At 62.7% G+C, this 22671-nt stretch overlaps 1 protein-coding gene across 1 annotated transcript; it reads right to left on the bottom strand.

Annotated features, from left to right (window-relative positions):
- Positions 1 to 2374: 2374 nt before the first annotated feature.
- Positions 2375 to 5784, bottom strand: LOC117646196 (protein hairy). Its single transcript, XM_034387002.1, has 3 exons — positions 5344 to 5784; positions 3993 to 4088; positions 2375 to 3878 (listed from the first exon to the last, which is right to left on the bottom strand). Exons 1-3 carry the CDS (start codon positions 5467 to 5469, stop codon positions 2958 to 2960), a joined length of 1143 nt encoding a protein of 380 aa, XP_034242893.1. The 5' UTR covers positions 5470 to 5784; the 3' UTR covers positions 2375 to 2957.
- Between the last annotated feature and the right edge of the window lie 16887 nt (positions 5785 to 22671).

Here is a 22671-nt window from a genome sequence, read left to right as displayed (position 1 = left end):
TGAGCCAAAGCCGTTCTCGTTAGCGCCGCCGAGCCGCGCCAGCAAGTCACTCCCAGCAGCGCCGCGGTCGTAACTGCGCTGGCGCGCCGCCAGACTTGCGCTTCTGTGCGCCGTGCCGCGGGTCGCCGGCCAGGTGTTGCCGCCCTGGCCTGCCCTGCCGGGGCCGCGGTGCCGCCGAACGCGGCGGGGGGCCGCGCTGGCCGCGCGTCGTGCGTCAGGGCTTAGTGAGCCATTGTCCGGGCGGCGCGCGCGTGCGCCGTATACCGCGTTCGTCTTCGTCGCCAACCTCGCCGGGCCCGACGCCGTCCGCGAATCGAGTCGACAACCCAGCAGGCTGGTTCCCAACGACAGTGCTTCCGTCGCCCTGTCTCTCTCACGCTCGCGGGGCGTTGCGAGGAAGGCGCGAGAGAGAAAGCGCGACGAGGCACTGTTCGGAAGCGGCCGCCACGACGCGTCGCCTCCGAAGTCGATGAACCGCGGCGGCCCGGCCCGGCGGCCCCGTGGGCGCGCGCCTCTCTGGCTGACGCTGACGCGACGCGGGGGCGCTCGGCGGCGCGTGCGGCGTGGCACGGCGCGGCGCGGCACGGCGCAGCGGCTACTTTCGGCGCGTGGCTTCGTCTCTCTCACTCTCCCGCGTCTCGCCGTCTCGCCTCGCGGAATCAAGGTCACCGTGATGGTGAGGACCGCCAGCATCGCGTCAGGCCGCGCTGGACCTCGAGATGCGGCTCCGCGATACGGAGGGGCTTGGCCGGCTTGGCCGCGGCGGCGCGCGCTGAGAGTCCGCCCGGGGCAGACCAGGCGTAGCCGCGTAGCCAGGCGGTGTCGCCGTGTCGTTGTGTCAGCGGCCCGTTCGCGGAAACGCCCGTCGCGCCCGCCGCCGCCTGTTTGCTCCGCCCGTTTGTTGAACGACGGCGGCGCGACGCCCGCCGGGCCCGCCGCGTTTGGCGGCACCGCGCTTTTATTTTTGGCGCGGCCAGGCACACGCCGCGGCGTGCAGGTACACCGTGAGGTACACACATGGGGCGCCCCGCGGGAGTGCGAGGGAGACAGAGCGACGCCCTGCAGTCCGCCTGCAGGTGTCACAGCCGTCTGATTCCGAACACTGCTTCGTCGCTCTGTCTCTCTCGCACCCCTAAGGACCGCCCCATGAGTGCGAGAGAGACAGAGCGACGAAAGCAGTGCTCGGAATCAGACGGCAGAGTGGCGCGAGCCCGCAACCCGCCGTACTGCGCCGAAGTTCAAGTGGGGCTCTCGGCGGCGAGGCGAATGAGGCTGGCTGCTGGCGGCCTGCTTAGCGCGGCGGTCATCCTGACGCAGGAAGAGTGGCCATCCGCTGGCCGCGTGGTGCACGGCGTGGTGCCCCGTGACGCGCTGGGCAGTGCGGACGCCGAGACTCAGCCGGTATCAGCGACAAACACTTGTGAGGAGGGGAAGTTGCCGCTGGCTGAGGCTGCCGCCCTGGCGTGCCCTGCCCCGCCGCCGATGGCCCGGCCCGCCGTCGCGACGCCTCGGCGCCTTTGCGCCAAACACGAGACGCGGGACGCGCGACGCAGCGCGCAGCGGCCGCGTGGGGCCGGCGTGCACCGCCACTCGTCTCGATAACCGCGTCCAAGCCCGCGGCGCGTCGCGACGTCGCGGGGGGAGGGGGAAGGAGTAGAGGGCGTCCACGCGGGCGACACGCGACTCGGGCGCAGCGCGTGGCCGTCTGACGCCGGGCCGCGGGTCCGTCAACGGCTGGCGTCGCGACGCGTGCGAGCTGTGCAGAGCTGCGGGCGAGGGGGCAGTAAATTGATCGTACGCCACTTGGCGCGCGGCCGATGCATTGGGCGGCACGGCGTGGCACTGTGCGTGGCACGGCATGCACGGACCAAATGGGAGCCCGCCGCCAGTCACTATGCTTTGAGGTCGACAGCCGAGACGCGCCATGCACCGGCGACGGCAAGTCACGCGCCCTTCTCCCATGGAAGAAGAAGGAGAAGAAGAAGAAGAAAGAAGAAGGGGAAGAAGAGGGCCCTCGCCGACGCCACCAAGACCCTCCAAGTGCTTATTCTCTGGCAATCCGCGCGCCGGGTGACGCAACGCCCTAAGCCCCCGCTTCGCAGCGTTCCCACACGCACAGTGAGTGTGCGTGCGTAAGTGTGTGTGTGCGCGCTTGTCTCATTTCGAGTAATTGCCATGGGAATGAAAACAGTCGAGCGCGACACGCATTATGGCAGATGTTCCAGTTCATGGCTCCTCGGATGATGCACTCAGTTTTGTTATGCAGCTGACTGAGTTCGTCCCTTTATTTCTGGCCACGAGGCAGCTGTGGTGTGTGTACCATACGGTGCTAGTATTTTCAAGGATTGGAGTAATTGTGAGGAAAACAAACAAGTATTAAATGGAATGTGCTTTAATCAAAACATTTCCAAGAACAATATTTATCGCAATACTTTAAATAAACTCTTGAATAAACACTATCACTGTACAACTTGGAAGACCTTTGTGAATCTTGTTGTAAGGCACGAGAATTGTACTTGGTATTTTTACATTCTAATGTACAAACAAAATAAAGCGTTCAAAAAACTAACATAGAAATCACTCTTTGCAAAAATATAAACTTAACCTTATATTTGCATGTTGTTTAACATTTAACATAACAGCAATATTAGAGTGAATTGAACATCAACACAAAACGAAGCACCCAAACAAGAGACATGGAAACATGCGCGTCAGGAGGTACACAAGTCAGGAATCATATTAATTCTCAAATCGAGTAAGTACAAAAATGGCATGGGATGTTCAATTTCCACTAATGAGATCACAGTCAATACAGTATAAGCCTGAGCAACGAAGTCTTTCATATCGCCCCCTCGCTGCACCGTCAGTACGGAGCGGCCCGCGGTGCGGGTGCAGTGGTGCGCGGGGAGGCAGGAACATGTTCGGCGGCGATGACGGGACGGCGTCGGACGGCGCGCTCACCAGGGCCGCCAGCAGGGCTGGTCGTCGTCCACCTCCATCTCGTACTTCTTCCTGTTGGTGACGAGGGCCAGGGGCTTGTGCTCCTCGGTGTACTGCATGTCGTAGCCGCACGAGTTGGACGAGTTGGACAGCGGGGAGGGGGGGAAGGCGATGGGCATGGGGGAGGCGCCGCCGTCGCGCTCGATGGTGTGCATGTGCACGGCCGTGCTCAGGTTGTGGGGCTGCGTCTGCGGCGGCGAGCTCATGCGGTCGAAGGCCGCCGGCGAGGTGGAGGTGGACACGAAGGAGGAGCCCGACGCGGAGGAGGTGGCGGAGGCCGTGGAGGCGGTGCGCTGGGGGATGGGGATCAGCATGGGCAGCGGGGAGGGCGCCGGCGACACGGAGGGCGAGGGCGGCGGGGACGCCTTGACGACGGCCTCGGCCTGCTGCTCCGCCACGGCCTGGCCCAGCTGGCCGGCGCGCGACGACGGCAGCACGAGCGCGATGTCGCCGTTGGGCAGCCTGGTGGGGACGAGCTGCAGGCCCGCGCCGTTGGCGCCCGTCGAGAAGAAGAACCCGTTGCTGCTGGACAGCGTCTGGCCGGGGGAAGTCTCGGACGACACGAACTGCAGCTGGAGCGGCGAGTCGGGCGACGCGGCGGGGGCCGGCGACTGGGGGCCGGTCTCCACGCTGGCGGTGCTGTTGTTGTTGCCCAGGCACGCCGCGAGGTGCTGCAGCAGGCGGCGGCGGACGGCGGGCTCCAGGCCGGGGAAGCGGCCCACCTCGCCGGCGCACTCCGAGAAGCCGGCGCGGTACTTGTTGATGACGGTGGGGTCCGTGGCGGTGGCCAGGGCCACCTGCTGGCGCTGCATGTTCTCCAGGTGCTTGACGGTCATCTCCAGGATGTCAGCCTTCTCCAGCTTGGAGTGGCGAGCCGGCTGTAACAAGGAAAAAGCACAGCGGTTAGAGCGACTGTCCAGAACGAGAAGCCGAGAGGAAACTTATTTGGAGCAAACAGCAGCCTTGCTTCAAATCATAGAACAGATACTTACGTCTTTTTTCATGGCGTCCAGGATGAGGGTCTTGAGCTCGTTCAAGCAGTTGTTGATACGTGCTCGTCTCCGCTTTTCCATGATCGGCTTGTTACTCTGCAACATCAGAAAAACGCACTCGGTTAGTCAACGTCGTCTGACGGCGTGCAACACGGCACCCGAGCATGACCCGGCCCGACCTTGCCGTCTTGTCCCCTCCCCCTTCCCCGCCCTGCTCCGCCACATGGACAGGCGGCCGCAAAAACGCATCTTTCACACGCTCCAGGAGCGACACCTCGGCTGCCTCTGCCTCGCCCAAGGAGGGGGCGCCTGTCCATGATAAGTGTGAGAAAAGTCACCGGAGCGGAATTCCTCGCCTCGATGCGTTTTCGAGGGGAGGGGGAAGGGGCAGTGGTCAGTCCGTTCCCAGCGGGTTCGGCCGCCGCGCCGCCGCGGTGGTCACGGAGGCCTGGCCAGAGGCGGACGACTCGAACTAGAGCAGCACCGGGGCGACGATGGGTCCAACGCCAATCTAGGCCCAATTTCGCGGTGTGGGCGGGGCGGAAGGGGCACCGGCCACGGCCAGGGCGTTCCCACGGGAGCCGCCCCGCCCCGCCCCGCCCCCGCAGCCGGCCGGACACACACCGGGCCGGTGCGTGCGTGAGAATCCCGGCGCGTTTTCACGCATCGGGGGAGCGGAGCGGAGGCAGAAGAGGGAGTGCATCTGGAGGCTCCCACGGCTCCTCTCGCCTCCCCCTCCCCGGCGGAGTCCCTAGGGGAGCGCCAGGTGACCCTTGCCCCCTCAGGTAAGCGCGGTCCGGGCCGTCCGCGCGCACACACGCACCCCTCCCGGTTCCCATTGGACAGGAACCCTTCCGCGCACCCTCGGGGACTGTTATACATTTCGCCAAGACGGCGCGGAGGGTCGCCGGCCTCCATTGTCTGACGTGTCCCGGCCGGCGGGAACCTGGCGGGCCCGGCGGGCCGGCTGCGCGGATTTCAGAAAATGGGGAGCGCGGCGTGGGAACGGCAAACGGCAGGACGGCGCCCTATGCCGTATGGCGTCCGGGGCCGCCAGGCAACGCCAGGCCGGGCCAGCGACACGTTCTGGGAAGAGCAAACTCCGCGCCCGGCTGTTGGGCCCTCCATTCCCTCCTCCCTCCAGGCCGCGGTCCCGGCCGGCAGGAAGCAACAAGTGCTGCAGCGCGCCACCACTCGACGCGCTCCCACGCCGCGCCGCCAACGGCCGCCACGGCCGTCAGAGGGCACAGCAATCACAACAGTGCGACGCACCGGTACCGCACCGGCTGGGGTAATACCCGGCGCATGGCCCAAGCATCCCAGATTTCAGAGTCGAGTGATAGACACCTACCCGACGGTTCTCGGCGGATCTGCGCTGGGGCATGTCCGAGGGCGAGCAGGGGCTGGGCGGCATCGCCTGGGACATGGACACGGGCGTGCCGGCGGGGGCGGCGACGGTGGCTCCGCTGGTCACCATGGCGACGGCGAAGGTATCCAAAGGGCGACGAGAGGCGTAATCCAGAACGTGTGGCGGCGAAGCACTGAACGGTTTCACTGAGACACTGATGGCATCACTTCACTGCCGGCGAGGATGTTGACGAGTACGAGTGACTACGGCGAGGGACCGGTCCGGGCCGGGAGGCGAGCGTGGACGTCCGCGAGCAACAAGTGTCTGCAGCAGACTGAAACTGAACTCTGCCGGTGCCCGGGGCCCGGTGCCTTCCTCGCCGGTGCCGTGGCGGTGGCGGTGCTCTCGTCGTGTGGCGGTGCTCTGCCGGCGTCCCCCCACCACCGCCAGCACGCCGGCAGCAGGCAGCACGCCTCGACCCGTCGACACACGACCGGCCGCGCGCTCACTTCGGCTGCGCTTCGGAGCGTCTTCGGCTCCCTTCGGGCGGCCGCTCGGCTCGGCGTCGGTGACGCGCCGCAGCGCGTTCGTGTGACCGGCGCGGGGCCGACGAGTGGCTCGACGGCGGCGTCCGGCTCGGCCTCCCTGCGCGTGGCGCGGCTGCGCACCACTCCCGCTGCTCGGCTCGTCACGGCCGCGGGCCGCAGTGCAGTGGCTTTCATGTTTTTCAGCGAACCCTCGGAGACGCGAGAGAAGGCGCTCTTCGTTCACGGCAGAAACAACAAATCAGGCAACGCGTCGGCGGCACAGCAGAGCACTCATCTCAACTAGAAGGGCATCAAGTCCGCGTCCTTGGTGTTACCGGCGTTACAGTCACAGTAGCGCTCTCGCAGGGCCGCGTAACGCATGTGGGAACTGGGGCGCGACGCCTAAGCGACGCCTAGCCAGGCCGCGCCGTCTCATCTCGGGGTTGGATATTGTTCCGGAGCCTCCTCGCATCCCCCTATCTCCCCCCCCCCACCCCCTGCCTCTTGGGATGAGGCTGCCGTGAGAACACGCATGCTCGCCACATTCCCATGCAGCCGTGCCGCAGGCCCCCTGCCCCCTCCCCCTCTCGGCCTGATGGGATGGACTCGGGTCCTGCCAAAACGCTCCACTGCCGCCGCCACAATTATGTGTAAAAAAGCTTTTTCTCGATTGAAAACGCATTTCGCCACACAGTGCGGCGCACACAGACACAGACACACACACACACACACACACACACACACACACACACACACACTGGACGCGGCCGATTATTTATTTATCCTGCCGCCTCGCCGTCCGCATTGTACTTTATTTATTTACATCCCTTCGAGCGTCTATCGATGTCACCCTGACCCAAGCCGGCCGATCGAAAAAAAACTGAAATCGCGGCCGCGATTTGGCTTTTTTTGGTCGTCCACAGAAAAACGTCGCTCGTGAAAAATCGTGTGACATTCAGAAAACGGCGTGCATCTCGGAGCCCGGCGAGAAACGTTTCAGCCGAAAAGTAAAAGAAATGCGCAAAAAAACGGCAGATGATTGGGAGCAGCGTCGTCGGGGATGGACAGACGTTGGCAACATGTGCGTGCCACGCCGCCATGGTCCTCCGAGCCCTGCAACGAGTCCTCCAAGCAGGCCGTCGAGGAGGCCGTTTTGTTCCCGCCACCCTGTCACCCTCACGGCGCGGCGAGTCCCGAGGTGGTTCTCATGAAGGGCGCCGAGACGGGCCAGTGTGGCGGCGGCGCGGCGGCCGCACAGTGGGCCAGAAGACCGGTGGAGGCGGCGAAAACTCTAGACGCGTTTTAGGCTCCAGAGTCGCTAAGCAGGACTCGAACCGAACGTGTGACCCCACCAATGGATTGTTCTCCGAACGAGGAATCCATTGGTGGGGTCACTCGTTCGGTTCGAGTACTGTTTAGCGACCCTGGACCGCAAAACGCGTCTAGAGTTTTGGCCGCCTCCACCGGTCTTCTGGCCCACTGTGGGCCGGCCGTGCCGCGTCCAAGTCCCCCTTCCCTCCCTGCCTGTCGGCGCGCTGCCCGTCGGCCCCGCGAGGCGCGTCGTGGAGCGCGGCGTTGGAGCCGCGGAGCGCCGCGGAGGCGAGCAACCGGCAGGCCGGGCGGCGCGGCGAGCGGCCTACCCCGCCCATCACAGGGGCCGTCCTGGCCAAGTGAAAGGCGAAGGCGAGGGGTGGCCGTCGCCGCTCGCCGCGCCTCCGCCGTCCAGCCCAGCCCACATTTTAGCAGTGTGCCGCGTGGGGCCAGTTTGTGACTCTTCTTTGCGGTGTGCCGAGAGAAGGGGCGGGGCCGAGGGGCCTGGCTTGGGTTCCGGCCTGGCCATGGCCTGCACACAGGCGTGACGGACGCCCCCCGAAAGGGCCAAAGGGCCCCGCTGGGGTCGCCGGCAAAAAGAAGCGGGCCTCTCTGTCGCCCTCGGTGAACGGACACCGAGTGCGACAGAGACGAATGCGCGCACTCACACACACACACACACACACACACACACACACACACACACACACACACACACACGCACATCTGTGGAGTGACTGGCCTGCACTTGTCTATTCGAAAGCTTCCGAGTTCCTCGAAGGACATCGGCGGAGGTGCCGGCGGCGTCTGGGACAAGGGCTGGTGGAGGGGGTAAGTCGCTGGCGACAAAAAAAAAGAACGCACATGCTCACACGCACTCGGGCGACGATTCCAAATCAGAGCAGTAATTCGATGCTAAACGTGTGAACGTGCTTGTCGCTGCATTGTCGACCAAGGCGTCGCCGCACTGCCGCCGTTGTAGTAGTGCGTCGTTTTCGCAAGCCGGCTGCGTTGGCTACGAGATGACTGTCTACGAAGGAGGCGGGGCAGGCGGGGCCCCGTCGTCCAATTTGCACTGTAACTACTCTCGACCCCCGACGCCACCGAGCACGGCGCCAGTGAGGACGCCGACGAGGACGTGGTGCAAATGGCGGGGCGGGGCAGGGCGTGGCGGCGTGGCAGTGTGGGGCGCGCACCCGGGCCGGGTGGCCGGCCAGCGACCCGAGCTCGCCGCCATACAGGACTCCATACAGGGGGCCAACAACCCCTCGCCTCGCTCATCCACCATTTACTTGACTAATATAATACCCTCCGTCGGCGTGTGTCGCCCCTCCCCGTCGGCGTCGTCGCCGACGTGCACGTGACGTGCAGGACAGTCCGAGAACTAAACGTCCAGTTTTTCGTGCCTGCTTTTAGCACCTACCCGTGCAGCGTGCTCTCGTGCCGCCACCGAGTTTATGGCGGCAAAAAGCAGCAGGGGCACCACCAACCCTGGGGTAGAATTTCCCTAATTTTATTATCCGCCTGCTCCTGCAGCAGCGCCGCGCGGCGGGCCTCTCGGTTCATCGCCCCCGAGGCCCCCGTCGATGCAACACTGCCAACACAGTGGAGGCACAATGCCGACTGCCCCTCATTTGCAGAGTTATGGCTGCGAATAGGCGGATATCTGCCTGCGAATAAGGCTCTGTTGTGCCAATGAAGGGCGGGCAGCGCGCGCCGCCGAGGAAAGGGACTCCTTTGGAGAATTTACGACAACTCTTGCAGCGCGGACCGTCGTGCAACAAAAGGGCTGCTTGCGCTATCTCTGGCTAGCGGTGCTGGCGGTGCTAGCGGTAGTCGGGGTGACGAACCCTTGCATTGCCGCTCCAAGGCCAGTGCACTGCCGCTACACTGCCGTGGCGGCACCACGCAAAGGCTGCTCCACTGTTACCCGAAGTTACCCGAAGGACGCGAAGAATACCCCGAATATTGGCTGCCGTTCCCCGAAGCGCGGCCGCGCGGCGGACGCATTCAACCCGTGCGTTGCCCCCGGACGGCCGGACGGCCGTGACGGGTTCCTCGTTTTCGTTTTGCATGACGGCAAGGCTTTGTCTACAGGGCCGCGCTGACCTAACGCAACTAAGTCACTGCGTGTCTCTTGCACTGTGCGCGGCGTGGCTTTGATTTCATTGCCGAGGCCACCCCATTGCACGGGTTGGGTCGGGTCGGGTCGGGGTGGGTCGGGTCTTGCCCTCGTTACGTTACCGTCTTGGAGAAATTCTTGCTATCCTTGGCTACAACATGTTCCACCGAAGGTCATAAAATTAATGTGATAATATAGCAAAAGTGAGTAACCGAAAGGGGGGATAACTCCCGAGGAATGTTTCTGGGCACTACGCTCAAAAATCATGGAGAATCCTGAATTTTGAGAATGAAAAATACGCACTGAATTGCCGTTGGAATTTCTCCATCTTGAGAGGTTGCAGAGGCTGCTCGTTAGCCACCCCTGCTCGCTTGGTCTAGCAGTGTACTACAACTTTGCAGTGCGTTGCAGTCAAAGAGAGCCGACAGAGCAAGGCAGCCAAGGTAAGCCGGCCGAGCAGCCCTTGAGCCGGTAAGCAGCACGCCCCGCCCCGCCCCGCCCCGCCCCGCCCCGCCCCGCCGTGTCGCCTAATTTTAATGCTTTTATTGCAGTCGCGCACAAGGCGCGTGCCTGCCGGCCTTGCCCCCTGCTTTTGCACTTTGGCAGTGCCGCCGTCATAACCTTCAGGACGATAATAAACTTCTGGCAATTAGATTTGGCAGAGCGCTGTGCCACGCTGTGCCGTCGTGGCAGCGCGCCGCCGCCCGCCATTCTCCACGCGTGTCCTGTCCTGCCGTCACGGCACTGTCACGGCCACGTCACGGACGCGTCGTGCGTGGGGGACGCGCGGACGATGACCCACGCCGCCGGAGTTTGCCAAAGAGGAAGACGGCAGTCATCCCCCTGAAGGGCCCTGAAGGGCGTCGAACCCGTGCCCGCTTTGTTGCAGCGGCGAAGCGATCACCTCGACCTTGGATGCTGCGCGAATGTGAACGTGAATGTGCATGTCCGAGGGGTGACACACTGTAAAATTTTGTGTACAATGATTGTGTAAATGTGCAAGAATGTGCAAGATTTCTTGCTTTTTTGCCACACATGTTGCCTACTTACAGGCGTTTTTGCCTCCTGAATGTGGAATGTGGTCAAATTTTGTACAACGAATGTGGAAAGCTGTTCCCCCCTCGTGCATGTCGCAATTCATACCGATTTTCTTGTAGAATTCGGTGTGACTTAGGCGTGTTTCGGTGTGACTTGAGAAACAGCACACTGAATGTTTGTACGCACACAATTTTGTACGAGACATCACAGTTTTTTGTGCACACGAACTTTTCGAACAAATTTTGTACGAAAAACTGCACATATTTCCCTATTTCGTGCAAAATCACGATCAAATTTGTACGAAAAGTTCGTGTGCACAAAAAACTGTGATTTCTCGTGCTACAAAGTTTGTGCAAAAACATTTAGTGTGAGTCGATGTGGCTCAAAAAAATAATAGGTGTGACTTGAGAACGGTGTATAAATTCAGAAATACCGTAATCGTTGTGACTTGAGGACTACGTACTCGATGTGAGTTGAGAAATATTTCGATGTGAAATTGGCATTGATCCGTTATTCATTCATAGAGGTACCGAAACCGAGTCCAGCCTACAACTTCTCCCGTTAGACACGAAGCCTTTTCCCCCGAAGAGACGCGTGGAGTCCGACCCGCGGTCCCCCGGTTCGCATTTTCCCGGAAGGCGAGCTTGCTGGGGGCGGCGGAGCGCTGCGTAGCGCGGATGCCTGGCCGCCTGGCCGCGCCGTGACAACGCCGTCGATGGGGTTGGAGAGTCGACTTCTGGAAAGGAAGCCACAAACCTTTTTGCAGAAAGGAGCGTGCCCGGCGAAAAAAGATGATTTTGTGCTGTCCAAGCGCGCAGCCAGTGAAGGCAGAGCGAGGCAGAGCGAGGCAGAGCCACCACCCAGAGCGTGTCGTCTGCTACGCGGAACGCCGCGCCTTTTGTCTCCACCCCCCCCCCCCCCGCCACACTGCGGGTTTTGTCAGCGCGCTCATTTGGACACTCGATCAGCAACACTAACTGACCTCCTTTCTCTTCGCAGAACGGCGGGGCGGGGGAGGGGCCGGGACTGTCGCGGAGGAATCGAATTATTTCGAGATAAATTGAATGGGGGCGGGCCTGCTGGCCCGATGGGCTGTCAGCCCTTCGGGACGAAACGAGGCCGAGGCGATGACGGATGGATTGCACAACCCCTTGGCACCTGCCAACCGTCCTTTTCGCGAAATCAAAAACAAAAACAAGAAAAAAAACGAAGCTTGCACGCGGCACACACACGCCGCGAAACTATCCCCCCCCCCACATACACAAGGTGCCGACGTGATTAAGGACCTGCTCAACCCATTACAGTCCCCCTTTGGCGGAATCGCACCTGAGGCGGTGGCGGCGTGGCGAACCGCGCGCCGCCAGTGGCAGTGGCACGGCAATCCACCACATCCACCCCATCACGCTGATGGCACCGTTCAGCTTGCTATTATTTCCAACCAGCCGCCTCCCTGCGCCATCCCTCAACGAAAGCAAGCAACCAGGAGAGCCTGATTGGATGGGACTGGTCCAAAACGGAACTAATAAGCTCCGATGGTGGTTTCGTTTCGGCTGGCTGGCCCTGCGAGTCTTGGTTTTACGGGCTCTACGTGGCTCTACTGCATGCGGCACGTGTAGACACGTGAGGGCGGCGGGCAGTGCGGCGGGCAGTGCAGCGGCCACGTGCCCGGCGGGACTGCCAGGGACTTATGGGCGGCAGGTGCTGCAGGTGTGCTAGCCACGGCAGGTACCAAAGGGGTGGCGGCAGCGCACGGCGCACGGCCTTGTTCGACCAGAATTCGACTGATTCCGAACAGTGCTTTCGTAGCTCTCTCTCTCTCTCTCTCTCTCTCTCTCTCTCTCTCTCTCTCTCTCCTCTCTCTCTCTCTCTCTCTGTCGCGCACTGCACTCGTGTGGCGTTCCGCGGGGGAGCGAGAGAGACAGAAGAGCCTCATCAGTAAAGTAAATAGCACCACAACAAAGGCGACGGGCGCCCCGGCCCCCCGGCCCCAAAGCCCCGGCCCGGGGGCACATGCGCCCGGCGGCGGCGCTTGCAGAACGCCGCCGCGTGCCACGCACCGTTCTTTTCCCGCGAAAAAAGCGGTCTGTTGTGCTTTGACGCTTTGTGGGGTGCAGCTTGGCGTGTCGGGCGGTGCAGCTCGCAACCTCGAACGCGCAACACGGGCAACGCGCTTCTATTGTAGCTGTCGAGGGAAACACAAAATGGGTGTCAGAGTACTGGTTTTACGCTTTTGGGGGTATTACACGTGGCGGCATTACAATCCCGGGATGCACTTGGGCCCCAAAAGGTATCATTGAACGCGAAACACGGTTTGGTGACAGGGTATTCAGAGTTTTAGTAGCTGTAGTGCTGTAGTGCAGTCAACCTGAGGGCCACAGAAAAATATTTCGGGGTCGCGACTTGTCGGTGGGAAGTGGTTATACTATCTGATCAACTCTAACCTAACCTGATCTAACCTGACCTCCGCACAGTGGGCCAGAAGACCGGTGTGGTGGAGGCGGCCGTAACTCTGGATCCGTTTTGAGCTCTTAGACGCTAAATGGGTCTCGAACCGAACGTGTGACCCCACCAATGGATTGCTCTCCGAATGAGGAATCCATTGGTGGGGTCACACGTTCGGTTCGAGGCCTGTTTAGCGACTCTGGAGCTCAAAACGCGTCTAGAGTTTTGGCCGCCTCCGCCAGTCTTCTGGCCCACTGTGCTCTGGCGCTGCTCGTCCTGCCGCTGGGCTGCTCGCCCCGGGGAGGGAGGGAACTAATGACGGCCTATCGATCGCAATTTGGCGGCAGCCTTGCAGAGCAGGTGCGTGTGTGGAGCCTGTGCCGCCCGGCCGCCCCGCGCGCTGCGGTGTTTTGATTCGGACAGGCCGCTTCGTTATTTTCGCACCTTTTTGGCGAGGACAACGCCTCGCCGCAAATCAGAGAGCACAAATCACACACTCGCCTCGCCGCCGAGCCGAGTGGTGGTCGGAGACCGTCGGAGACCGTCGGAGACCGTCGGAGACCGTCGGAGACCGTCGGAGACCGTCGGAGACCGTCGGAGACCGTCGGAGACCGTCGGAGACCGTCGGAGACCGTCGGAGACCGTCGGAGACCGTCGGAGACCGTCGGACCGTCGGAGACCGTCGAGACCGTCGGAGACCGTCGGAGACCGTCGGAGACCGTCGGAGACCGTCGGAGACCGTCGGAGACCGTCGGAGACCGTCGGAGACCGTCGGAGACCGTCGGAGACTTGAACGCGCGGGGCAGCGACAGAGAGCTCGGAGGGTTTGGGAAACTCGTCGGCGGGGGTGACTTTGCTTTCGGTGAACGCGCCAGGTGTGCTGCTCGGCGTGGTGCGCGGCCTGCACGGCCTGCACGGCGTGCTGCAGCCTGCAGGCCCCGGGGACCGAGGCGGGACAATGTGGGCGCGTGGCGGGGCGCGGTGCTTCCGCAGCCCGTCGTGCAGTGCGTCCTGCAGTACGGCCTCCCCCGCGGCGCGGGGATCCGGTCCAGTTCCGTCGCTTCGGGGAAACGCCAGCAGCGACTTTTTGCCGTTTGGCGGAGGCGTGGCGGGGCGGGGCCAGGCGGGCTCCTTCAAGTAGAGCGCTGTGCAGCTGCCCCGCCCACGCTTCCGGCGCTGCTCGCGTGCCCACCACGGACGCAGTGCGCTGGTCCCGGACATCTGCACCCAGATTGACCACTCATGCTGCGCGCTTTGTGCAAGCTTTGTGGCGGCCAAGTAGAGACGTCGCCGGCACAGTGCGGCCGCGTCGGACACCGCGTGTTTGTCCAGGGTCCAAGGCGACGCCGCGCGCGAGGGCGGGCCGGGTAGGCAACCCCCGCGTCGGCGGCGGAGAGGACAAGGCCACCGGAAGTGACTCGAAGTGACTCGCGGAAACGAAGAGTCCGGCAATGTACCGCCGCACAGTGGGCCAGAAGACCGATGGAGGCGCGGCCGAAACTCTGGACGCGTTTTGAACTGCAGAGTCGCGCCAAACAGGACTCGAACCGAACGTGTGACCCCACCAATGGATTCCTCGTTCGGATAACAGCCTATTGGTGGGGTCACAAGCTCGGTTGGAGTCCTATTTAGCGACTCTGGAGCTCAAAACGCGTCTAGAGTTTTGGCCGCCTCCACCAGTCCTCTGGCCCACTGTGCGCCGGAAGAGAAAGAACACGTTCTTTCAGTTCCGAGAAGCACAGTTTCGGGAGTGGCGGTGATCGGGGCTGCGAATCACGGGCGCCCAGAATGCCGGGCTTGCCGTCAACCGGGCCGGGATGGCCGGGCCGTGCGGGCTTCTAACAAGCGCCGAGACACTCCGGACTCCGGCCGGGCCACAAGGAAAGGGCCGCCTGTGCCGCCTGTCAACCCGGCGGACTTTACGGTGGGCCTGCGCGCACTGCCAATATTTACCCGCACTATCTCGGGCAGCATCGCCGACGTCGACACGGCAGCACGGCTGCTGCCGTATTCGCAGTTTGCTCACGGACGACCCTCGGCAGTCGGCACCCCTATAACTCGTCACCTTCTGCAAAAGGGAGCTGACGCCCGTCGTGTGGATAAGGTTGCCACCCGGCCGAAAATCGCTACGTGAGCAGCGGAGTCACCACCCGCGCCCGTCGTCGCTTCCAGAAGCTGCCTCCGCACCACCGGCTCCGCGACGCCCGCCAACGCCACATCGTCGCCGTCACCCACAATGTGGCCTTTGTGCAGGTGACCCAGATCGGCGAAAGCGCCGTGGCGCGGCCTGGGGGGTCATTGCGCGACAACAAGTGCGACAAGTAGGACGCATTGAGCGCAACGGTTTGTTTACCGGGTTCCGGACAGTGCCACCCCGTGGGGCAACGATTCAGCCCGCTGTCGTACGGTTCCCTTCTCTTTTGATTTACAGTGCCTGGCCCCGCGTTGCGCGGGGGTGACTAAACGGCATCTTCTCTCTTCCGCGTCACGTAGCCGGGCGGGGCCGGGCGGGGCCGGGCGGGGCCAGGACCCCACGGGGGGCAGTGACCGCTTTGTTGCGAGGGGCTGGGGTGGCGGTCCACGCGGTGCACGCCTTTCTTGGGTAACTGTCCGCTGAGGCGCGCCGCTTTCCAGCCCCTTCGTGGCCGTGGAGGCCCAGAGGGGCCTCATAAACGCACCAACGCGACAACAACCCTTGAGGGCAACGGGGCGACGCGGGGCGAGGCAACGGTGCACGCAGCTCCCCTCCCCGCGCTTTATATGCTAGAAAAAATTAAAAGAATTGCTCTACGTATACCGTGAGTAAACAGGAAAAGCCGTCGTCTTCTGCCGCCAAGGCGGCCGAGGCAGGGGCGTTGTTGTCCCAGGGGAAGATTGCATACACAATTACGACCTACGAGACCACCTTCTGGATGTGATTGAACAGTGGCGTGGCCGTTAGTCGACGCGACCCGGAACGGCCAGTGGAACGGACCGATGAGTCAACAACCTCCAGCAAACTGGCGACGACAGTCTTGCGACTGTCTTGCCACTGCCACGCAAAACTATATCGCCATTGTCTGTGCAGGCGATATTTTCACTGCCGATTGTGTCCGCCGGGGAGGGTCGACGGCCAGGGTCGTCGCCCCCGCACTGTTACACCTCGGGCGCGCTCTACTTGTCCGCCACGCCATTCAGGGTGGCGACAGTGGCGACACGCTCCCTAACAGGACCGCTGCAATAGGCTGCAATTATAACGCGCGTCCCTTTCCCCCGGACCGGACCCGAGTCCCGCTGCCGCAGTGCTGCTGCAGTGCTGCTGCACTGTCAACACAATGCGACGCCCGGAATGTCTCCGGCATGACGGCATGATCGAAGTGGAGCAAGTGGCGCAGCACCGGCCGCGGTGACGTCACTAACGGGACGGCAAAACAAGGAAAAAACGGTTTTCTTTGCCGCCGCGCCAGGTCACCACTACGGGTCTTCATTGTTTTGCTAGCTTTTCTGGTGTAAAAATGGGAGCCATTCCGGGACTAATCTCTTTGCTTCTTGCAAGCAAGCAGCCATATCGGTCTGGGACGGGAACAGAAAAAGAGACGAAAGGGTTGAAGGAAAGTAGGGTTCGTTGGTCGTCGAGAATGAGGGTCTTCTTGTGCTGCAGCACGACGGAGAGCTGCAGCGCTGCAGCACTTAGCACCGCACTGCCAACAGCGCACGCACAAACACACCACACACACACACACACACACACACACACACACACACACACACACACACACAATGTTTGTAAGAGTATACCAAAGCCGAAGCGCAAACGCCGCCAGCAGGTTTAATTGGTGCACATTTTTCCCCCGCCCCGATTACCATCTCCGCGGAGGACGGCGGCGCTGGGGCGCTGGAGCTGGAGGAGAGATCGCCGTCGTCCAGTCCCACCAGTCCCCGAGTTCGACGGCGGAAGACGAAATGCCCAATTTGCTGACCGACTGACGCTGCCGGAGCGCGCTGCATAAAGCACGGCGACAGTAAGATAAGAGAGTCTCGTCCCGGAGTCCGGCCTGGAGTCCAGACGTACCGCTCCAGAGCCAGTAAATCGCCCCGCCGAACGGCAAAACGCCGATAGGACGTGCAGTAGTACACCAGTTCTAAGGAGACCAAAAAAAGTGGGACTTTTTGTTATTTTTCACTTGGTGCGTCGGAGGGCCGTCCGAGCCACTTTTCCTTTCTCACACACTAACCCTTTTATTATTCAATTTGTTTGAATGAGGCTCGTTTTGGGGGCCATGTGGCCGATCGGAGGCGGCTAGCGGCGGCCCGTGGGCCCGCCCCAGGTGCGGATGGCCCACTGTGATGGCCCGCCATGGCCGCCGTGCGGGGCATCTGGACAGATTCACCCGCCACGTAAAACGCGCCACTTGTGGCTCCAGTGCCGTGCCTTCAGAAAGTTTTTGAAATATTTTTTTGTTTTCAAAAGCGCAACGCGGTTTTTGTGAGTGTGAATCCCCAGCACGTGGCAAAACTATTCGTCCGTTGCAGCCCTTCGGGTTTGTGCGCACGCAGTGTGTAATTCGGGAGGACGGCCTGGGTAAAAGAGCGATGAAATTTGCATAAAATGAGGGCGCAGGTAAAAAAGGGGTGGTATCCGAGTTCGGAGGGGAAGGGGAGGGGGTGCCATACACGCCTGTTCGCCGGGGCAACCGAATCCATGGGGCGTCCCGGCGGCCTGGTGCGAACCCTTGTTACAGGTGTGCTGGTGGGCGGGGCGGGGCGGGGCGAGGCGGGGCGGGGCGGGGCGGGGCGGGGCGGGCGGAGGTCTATTCGTCAGCCAAGTGGAAAGGTGGCGCAGGTCAGGTACGGGTACGGGGCTGTGGCTGGGCTGGATATCAGCTGCCGGCTCACATCACATTGGCAGGAAACACCCATTGCATGACTACCCACAAGACGGCCGGCCCTGGGATGGGATTTCAGTTTTGTTTTTTTGAGCCGTCGTGTTTGTTTCCATATCTAGGACAAAGTTCTGAATTTGAAATGTGGCCGTTTGCCACTCGACCTACTTCCCCCAGTTTTGGTCACGTGGCGGCGGGTCGCCAGGCGGGTCTGGCCACGTGGAAGGGCCTAGGGCCGCGTGGGGCTCAGCCAGCTCAGCCAGGCCGGATGGGCAGAACAATGAGGGCCTGGAGGGGCTGCACCCCGTCTCACCGCCTCGCCAGCCACACCGAAAAGGAGAGACGGCGAGCTTCCGCCCGGCCGGGACTCGAACCCAGGAACCCAGGTCAGGGCGTCGCCGCCGCCGAGAGTAAGTGCCGACCACAGAGTGCAGCGCGCGATTTGGGCCATTCACCCCAAACTGCACAAGCATCGACTTTTAAATTGAATCACGCGGCCCTGTCGGACCAGGGCACGGCAGGGCCACGGCCGGGGCCTCGTTGGGGTCGGCGAGCGCAAAGGAAGCAGCTGCTGCAATGATTGCAGGGTCCAGGACGCGCAGGGCCTTCAGGAGGGAGAGCAGGAAGAGTGAATGGCAGGCGGCAACACCTGTTGAGCTGATTTGGCGCCGTTTGCGCGAAAGTAGACAGGCCGTCCTCTGCGGCCACGGCGGCAGGGCGGGCACCAGGCCCGAGGGCAGTGGGCTGCCGTGCCCTCCCACGCTCCACCCGAACGTGGCAGAACAACGCGATGCACGGTGGAAAACGGAGCAGTCGCCATTTTTCTTCATTTCGTTTTCCGGAACTTCCGCTCCGGGCGCTGCGCTCGCACTGCTGGCACACCGGAAGTGCCGGAAGCAAGACACTGTCGATTTCCTCGGCGGTCGTGATGCCCTGGTGACGCGGGGCGTGCACTGGTTCACGTGGTTCACAGTGGGCCGTCCAACCTGCCCAACCGCCGCGTCTCGCCTCCATCCTGCCCCTGTGTCGAAGGGTTCGTGCTCTCTCTCTCTCTCTCTCTCTCTCTCTCTCTCTCTCTCTCTCTCTCTCTCTCTCTCTCTCTCTCTCTCGCGGGGCGGCGGGCCGGGGGCGACAAGGACGCCGCGCTGCAGTGCGCTGCACGCGTCCGTCGTCAAAGGGGCGATCATTACGTGCGATCGGATGTGATTTCCTTTCGATTTCGAGCCCCCCTCGGCCCCCTCCCGCGCCGGGGCGGGGTCCCCGACGACCCCGTGTGTTCCCGCACAGGATGCACCTGGGCGTCGTCGTGGCCCCGCAGCCCCGCAGGCCCGCAGGCCCCTTACCTGTCGCGTGGTGCTCATTTTCAGTCCTGCAGCCTTTCAGCCTTCCAGCCCCGAAACCAGGCCACCGGGCAACCTCGGCGACGCCTTCCGAGCGGATGGGACTCCGTCGCACTGTGGGCCAGAAGACCGGTGGAGGCGGCCAAAACTCTAGACGCGTTTTGAGCTCCAGAGACGCTAAGGGGAACTCGAACTCGAACCGAACGTGTGACCCCACCAATAGATTGCTCTCCGAACGAGGAATACATTGGTAGGGTCACACGTTTGGTTCGAGTCCTGCTTAGCGACTCTGGAGCTCAAAACGCGTCTGGAGTTTTGGCCGCCTCCACGGTCGTCTGGCCCACTGTGCGTCGGGAACCTCTTCGCGCTGCAAGTGAGTACGGTTCGTCCGTTGCGGCCGGACTCTGCTTCAATCGGATATTGAGTCCAGCCGCGGCCCGCCAGTCCGACGTCATCACTTGCGACCTGCGCGTCCTGCGGGGCGCGAGAGCGTGCCAAATGGTTCCAGGAACAGTGCACCAGCAGCCCCCAGCCGGGGGAAAGTAGCCACCGTCCCGCAGCGGGCACGGCGCACCGCGCAGGCAGCGCCCCGCTGAGGGTGACCTACTACTGCTGGAGTGTCGCCTCCCAACCCCCGCCGCCACCGGCACCAATGCACCAATGGGCAGGTGGCACAATAACAAAAAATGGAAACTGGAAAGCCCACCGAAGCCCACTGACCTAGATCCGGGCGTTCCCACGGTCGGGGTGCTAGGACACACCAGGCCAGGGTGGCGCCGAGAGGCTGGGGTTGCAGTGTTTCGAGGCACAGGCGCCTACACTACTACTTCAAGGGCTCTAGATGCTGGCAGCCAACCTCGAGTGCTGTGTTGGGGCCCTACGATTCCTGCGCTCGAGCCGCACAAAACTCGCTTTCCGTTCCCACCCTCACTTTCCACGCCAGCCACATGCACCCTCGACTCTCTCCCTCACAAAAACACACACACACACACACACACACACAAACATCCGACACGGCCTATCTCTGATTCCGGCGCCGGGCCGCACCTGCCCGACAAATGGGTTAATGGGTTAGGGGAGCAGGGGCGAGTGCAGCGCGCACACTGCATGCGAATTTTGCACGCGGCATGTGGCTGCCGGGGAAAGTGCAGGTAAGCGCGGATGGAGTGCGAGTGGTGCGTGCGTGTGTGTGGGTGTGGGGGAGGATGCCCGGCCGCCCCGCAAAAAAGGGGGACTGCACGGCGGAGAAAGTGGAGCAGGGCGCCAGATTTGCGGCGAGTGAACGCGGAGCGGCGGCCCGTCGATACCCCGGACGCGAGGGACTGTCCGTACAGCGAGCTGGGAGTGTCACTCGCGCGCGGGGTAGCGACGCGCCACAGTTCTCGTCGACCGTCGACTTGCGTTCGCAAAAACTGAACGTCGCTACCCCCCGCGCGCGACATGGGTTGCGTAGGTTTGGCCGGTTTAGCGTGGAGTGTCTTTCACCCGGTGGGTAGCGACGACTCTGGTCTGACGACGGGTCTGAGCGAGCAGGCCACAGCAGGTGTCAATGTCGTAGAAACTAAAAGCACGCCCTCACGGCGGCCAAGACGCATGCTGCCCTGGCCGGGGAGTGCCTGCTGCGGCGTCACCTGTCGAACACCAAGCAGTGCCGGAGGAAGGAGAAAGGGGCCCTACAACGAAAGCGACAGTCCAGCACACTCGGGGCGGGAGGAGCACAACACAGCTGTCGGGCACTGGGAGGGGAGGGAGAGGTTTGACTGATTGCCAATCCCAGCACATCGCGTGAGGGGGGCAGTGTGAGTGAGTGAGGCCGCCACTTGCGTGACCATTCATCGAACGGCATGAAAAGTGAAAAGCGATGCCGCCAGCACACACTGCTTCTCCATGCGGCGGGCGGCGGAGCGGCGGCGAGAGATTGGAGATCCCCGAATCGCATCAATTAAATGTTGCGTGATGCTTTGTCCAAAATCTGGCCGATGACGGCGACGTGTGGGTTACGGAGGGCATGTAACGTGTAACACAGCCGCCGCGCGTCCACGCCCCCCTGGCGAAACAACGCGCAGATGGGGTAGGGCGGTCGCCTTCGTAGCGCAGGGGATAAGCGCGCAGTGAAACAGGCCGCAGGTTGTGGGTTCGACTCCCGCCCGCGTCCGGCCTGCTGTCTTGCCGATGTCGGTCCGACTGGCCCAGTCCAGTGCCCTGCTGCCGCTGCCTGAATGGCATGATGGCAGCGAGGGCGTCGGAGGCGTGGCGCGGCGTGGCGCGGCGTGGCGGGGTGGGCGCCTCGCCTCGCCTTGGGGTTATTTGATTAATTCCGTCCAGACTGCACCTTGCACTCGGCGGCCACGCCCGGGGCGCGGGGCGCGTGCATGGTGCACCCGGCCAGTCTCACCTGCTGCAGTGCCCGCAGTGGAGCTACACCAACCCCCCTGGACCCTCGCGGCCGCCCCGGCCGCCTGGGCCTTGAGGGCCTTCTGGGAGTGGGTCAGGACGCCCGGCCGCCAGCGGCTCGCCCTGTCATCACGGTCGGCCTAGAGCAGCTCAAGCACCCCATCAGCGAGCGGGCGTCAAGAAATTGCCGGGCGAAAAAAAACCATAACAATTTTTAAGAATTATGCACTTATCGTAATGGCCTCTCGACAAAGTTTGACCCTATTTACACTGGCTGTGCTGAAAGCAGTGTACAAGCCTTCCTGCGAATTTCGGTTACGGCGCAGCGGCGCAGCATCCGACGCGAGGAAGGAGTGAGGTCCTCGCCACGCCCCGCGGCCGTTGCAGTGCATCAGTGCATTTGCATCCGACAAGCCGTAAACGCTTCTCGGCGTGTAGAGTCCCGCCGGAGGAAGTGGGGCATCAGGCAGTGTCGGTGTCGGCCGGCCGGGCTGCTAGATTTTGGAAGGGAAAAAAGGAACGAAGAAGGAGGGGGCAGAAGAGCGGACGGATTTCGGCTGGCATCACGCGTGGCCTGCTGCAGTGCCTGCTGCTGGCTGGCTGCCGCAGGTAAGGCAGGTAGGCCGGGCAGGAGGGAGGAGAGGGGCGGGGGAATCAAAAGTGCACCTGATGCACTTTGGGGCAGGCGGGGCGGCGGGGCGGTGGGAGCAGCCCACCGAGGGCTGGACGGCGATCACGTCCTCCGATCCCTAACGGAGCCACTGCCATCGCCTCTGGAGCCTTGCTGGAGCTCTCCAAGGCCTTGCCAATCACGGCGGGGACTGCGCGGTGAATTGCAGCAGGTTGGCGGAGGCGGAGGTCAGCGAACCTGGCGCCAAGTCGGAGAGAGCGCGATTACCGCTGGAAGGGAACCGTCACTACCCCGTGCGAAAAAGACTCCCCGTCACGTTGGCGTCGAGGGTCCCTCGCGCGCGGGGTAGCGACGCCTCACTTCTTCAGCGCTTGTGATACGAACCGTCACAACCCCGCGCGCAAAAGACTCCCGGTCACTTTGGCGGCGAGGGTCCCTCGCGCGCGGGGTAGCGACGCCTCGCCTCTTCAGCGCTTGTGATGCGAACTGTCACTACCCCGCGCGCAAGAGACTCCCCGTCACGTTGGCGGCGAGGGTCCCTCGCGCGCGGGGTAGCGACGCCTCACTTCTTCAGCGCTTGTGCTGCGACCGCGGCAGCCACCACCCTGCCGTCGGCCGCTGCTTCCCCGCGGTGGTGAAGGTACCCGTTATGCACCCGGTGTAA

This window comes from Thrips palmi, unplaced genomic scaffold (assembly GCF_012932325.1).
Source record: "Thrips palmi isolate BJ-2018 unplaced genomic scaffold, TpBJ-2018v1 HiC_scaffold_19, whole genome shotgun sequence".
Classification (NCBI taxonomy): domain Eukaryota; kingdom Metazoa; phylum Arthropoda; class Insecta; order Thysanoptera; family Thripidae; genus Thrips; species Thrips palmi.
The sequence above is the reverse complement of the archived record's forward strand: the minus strand, read 5'-3'. Positions and strand labels throughout refer to the sequence as shown.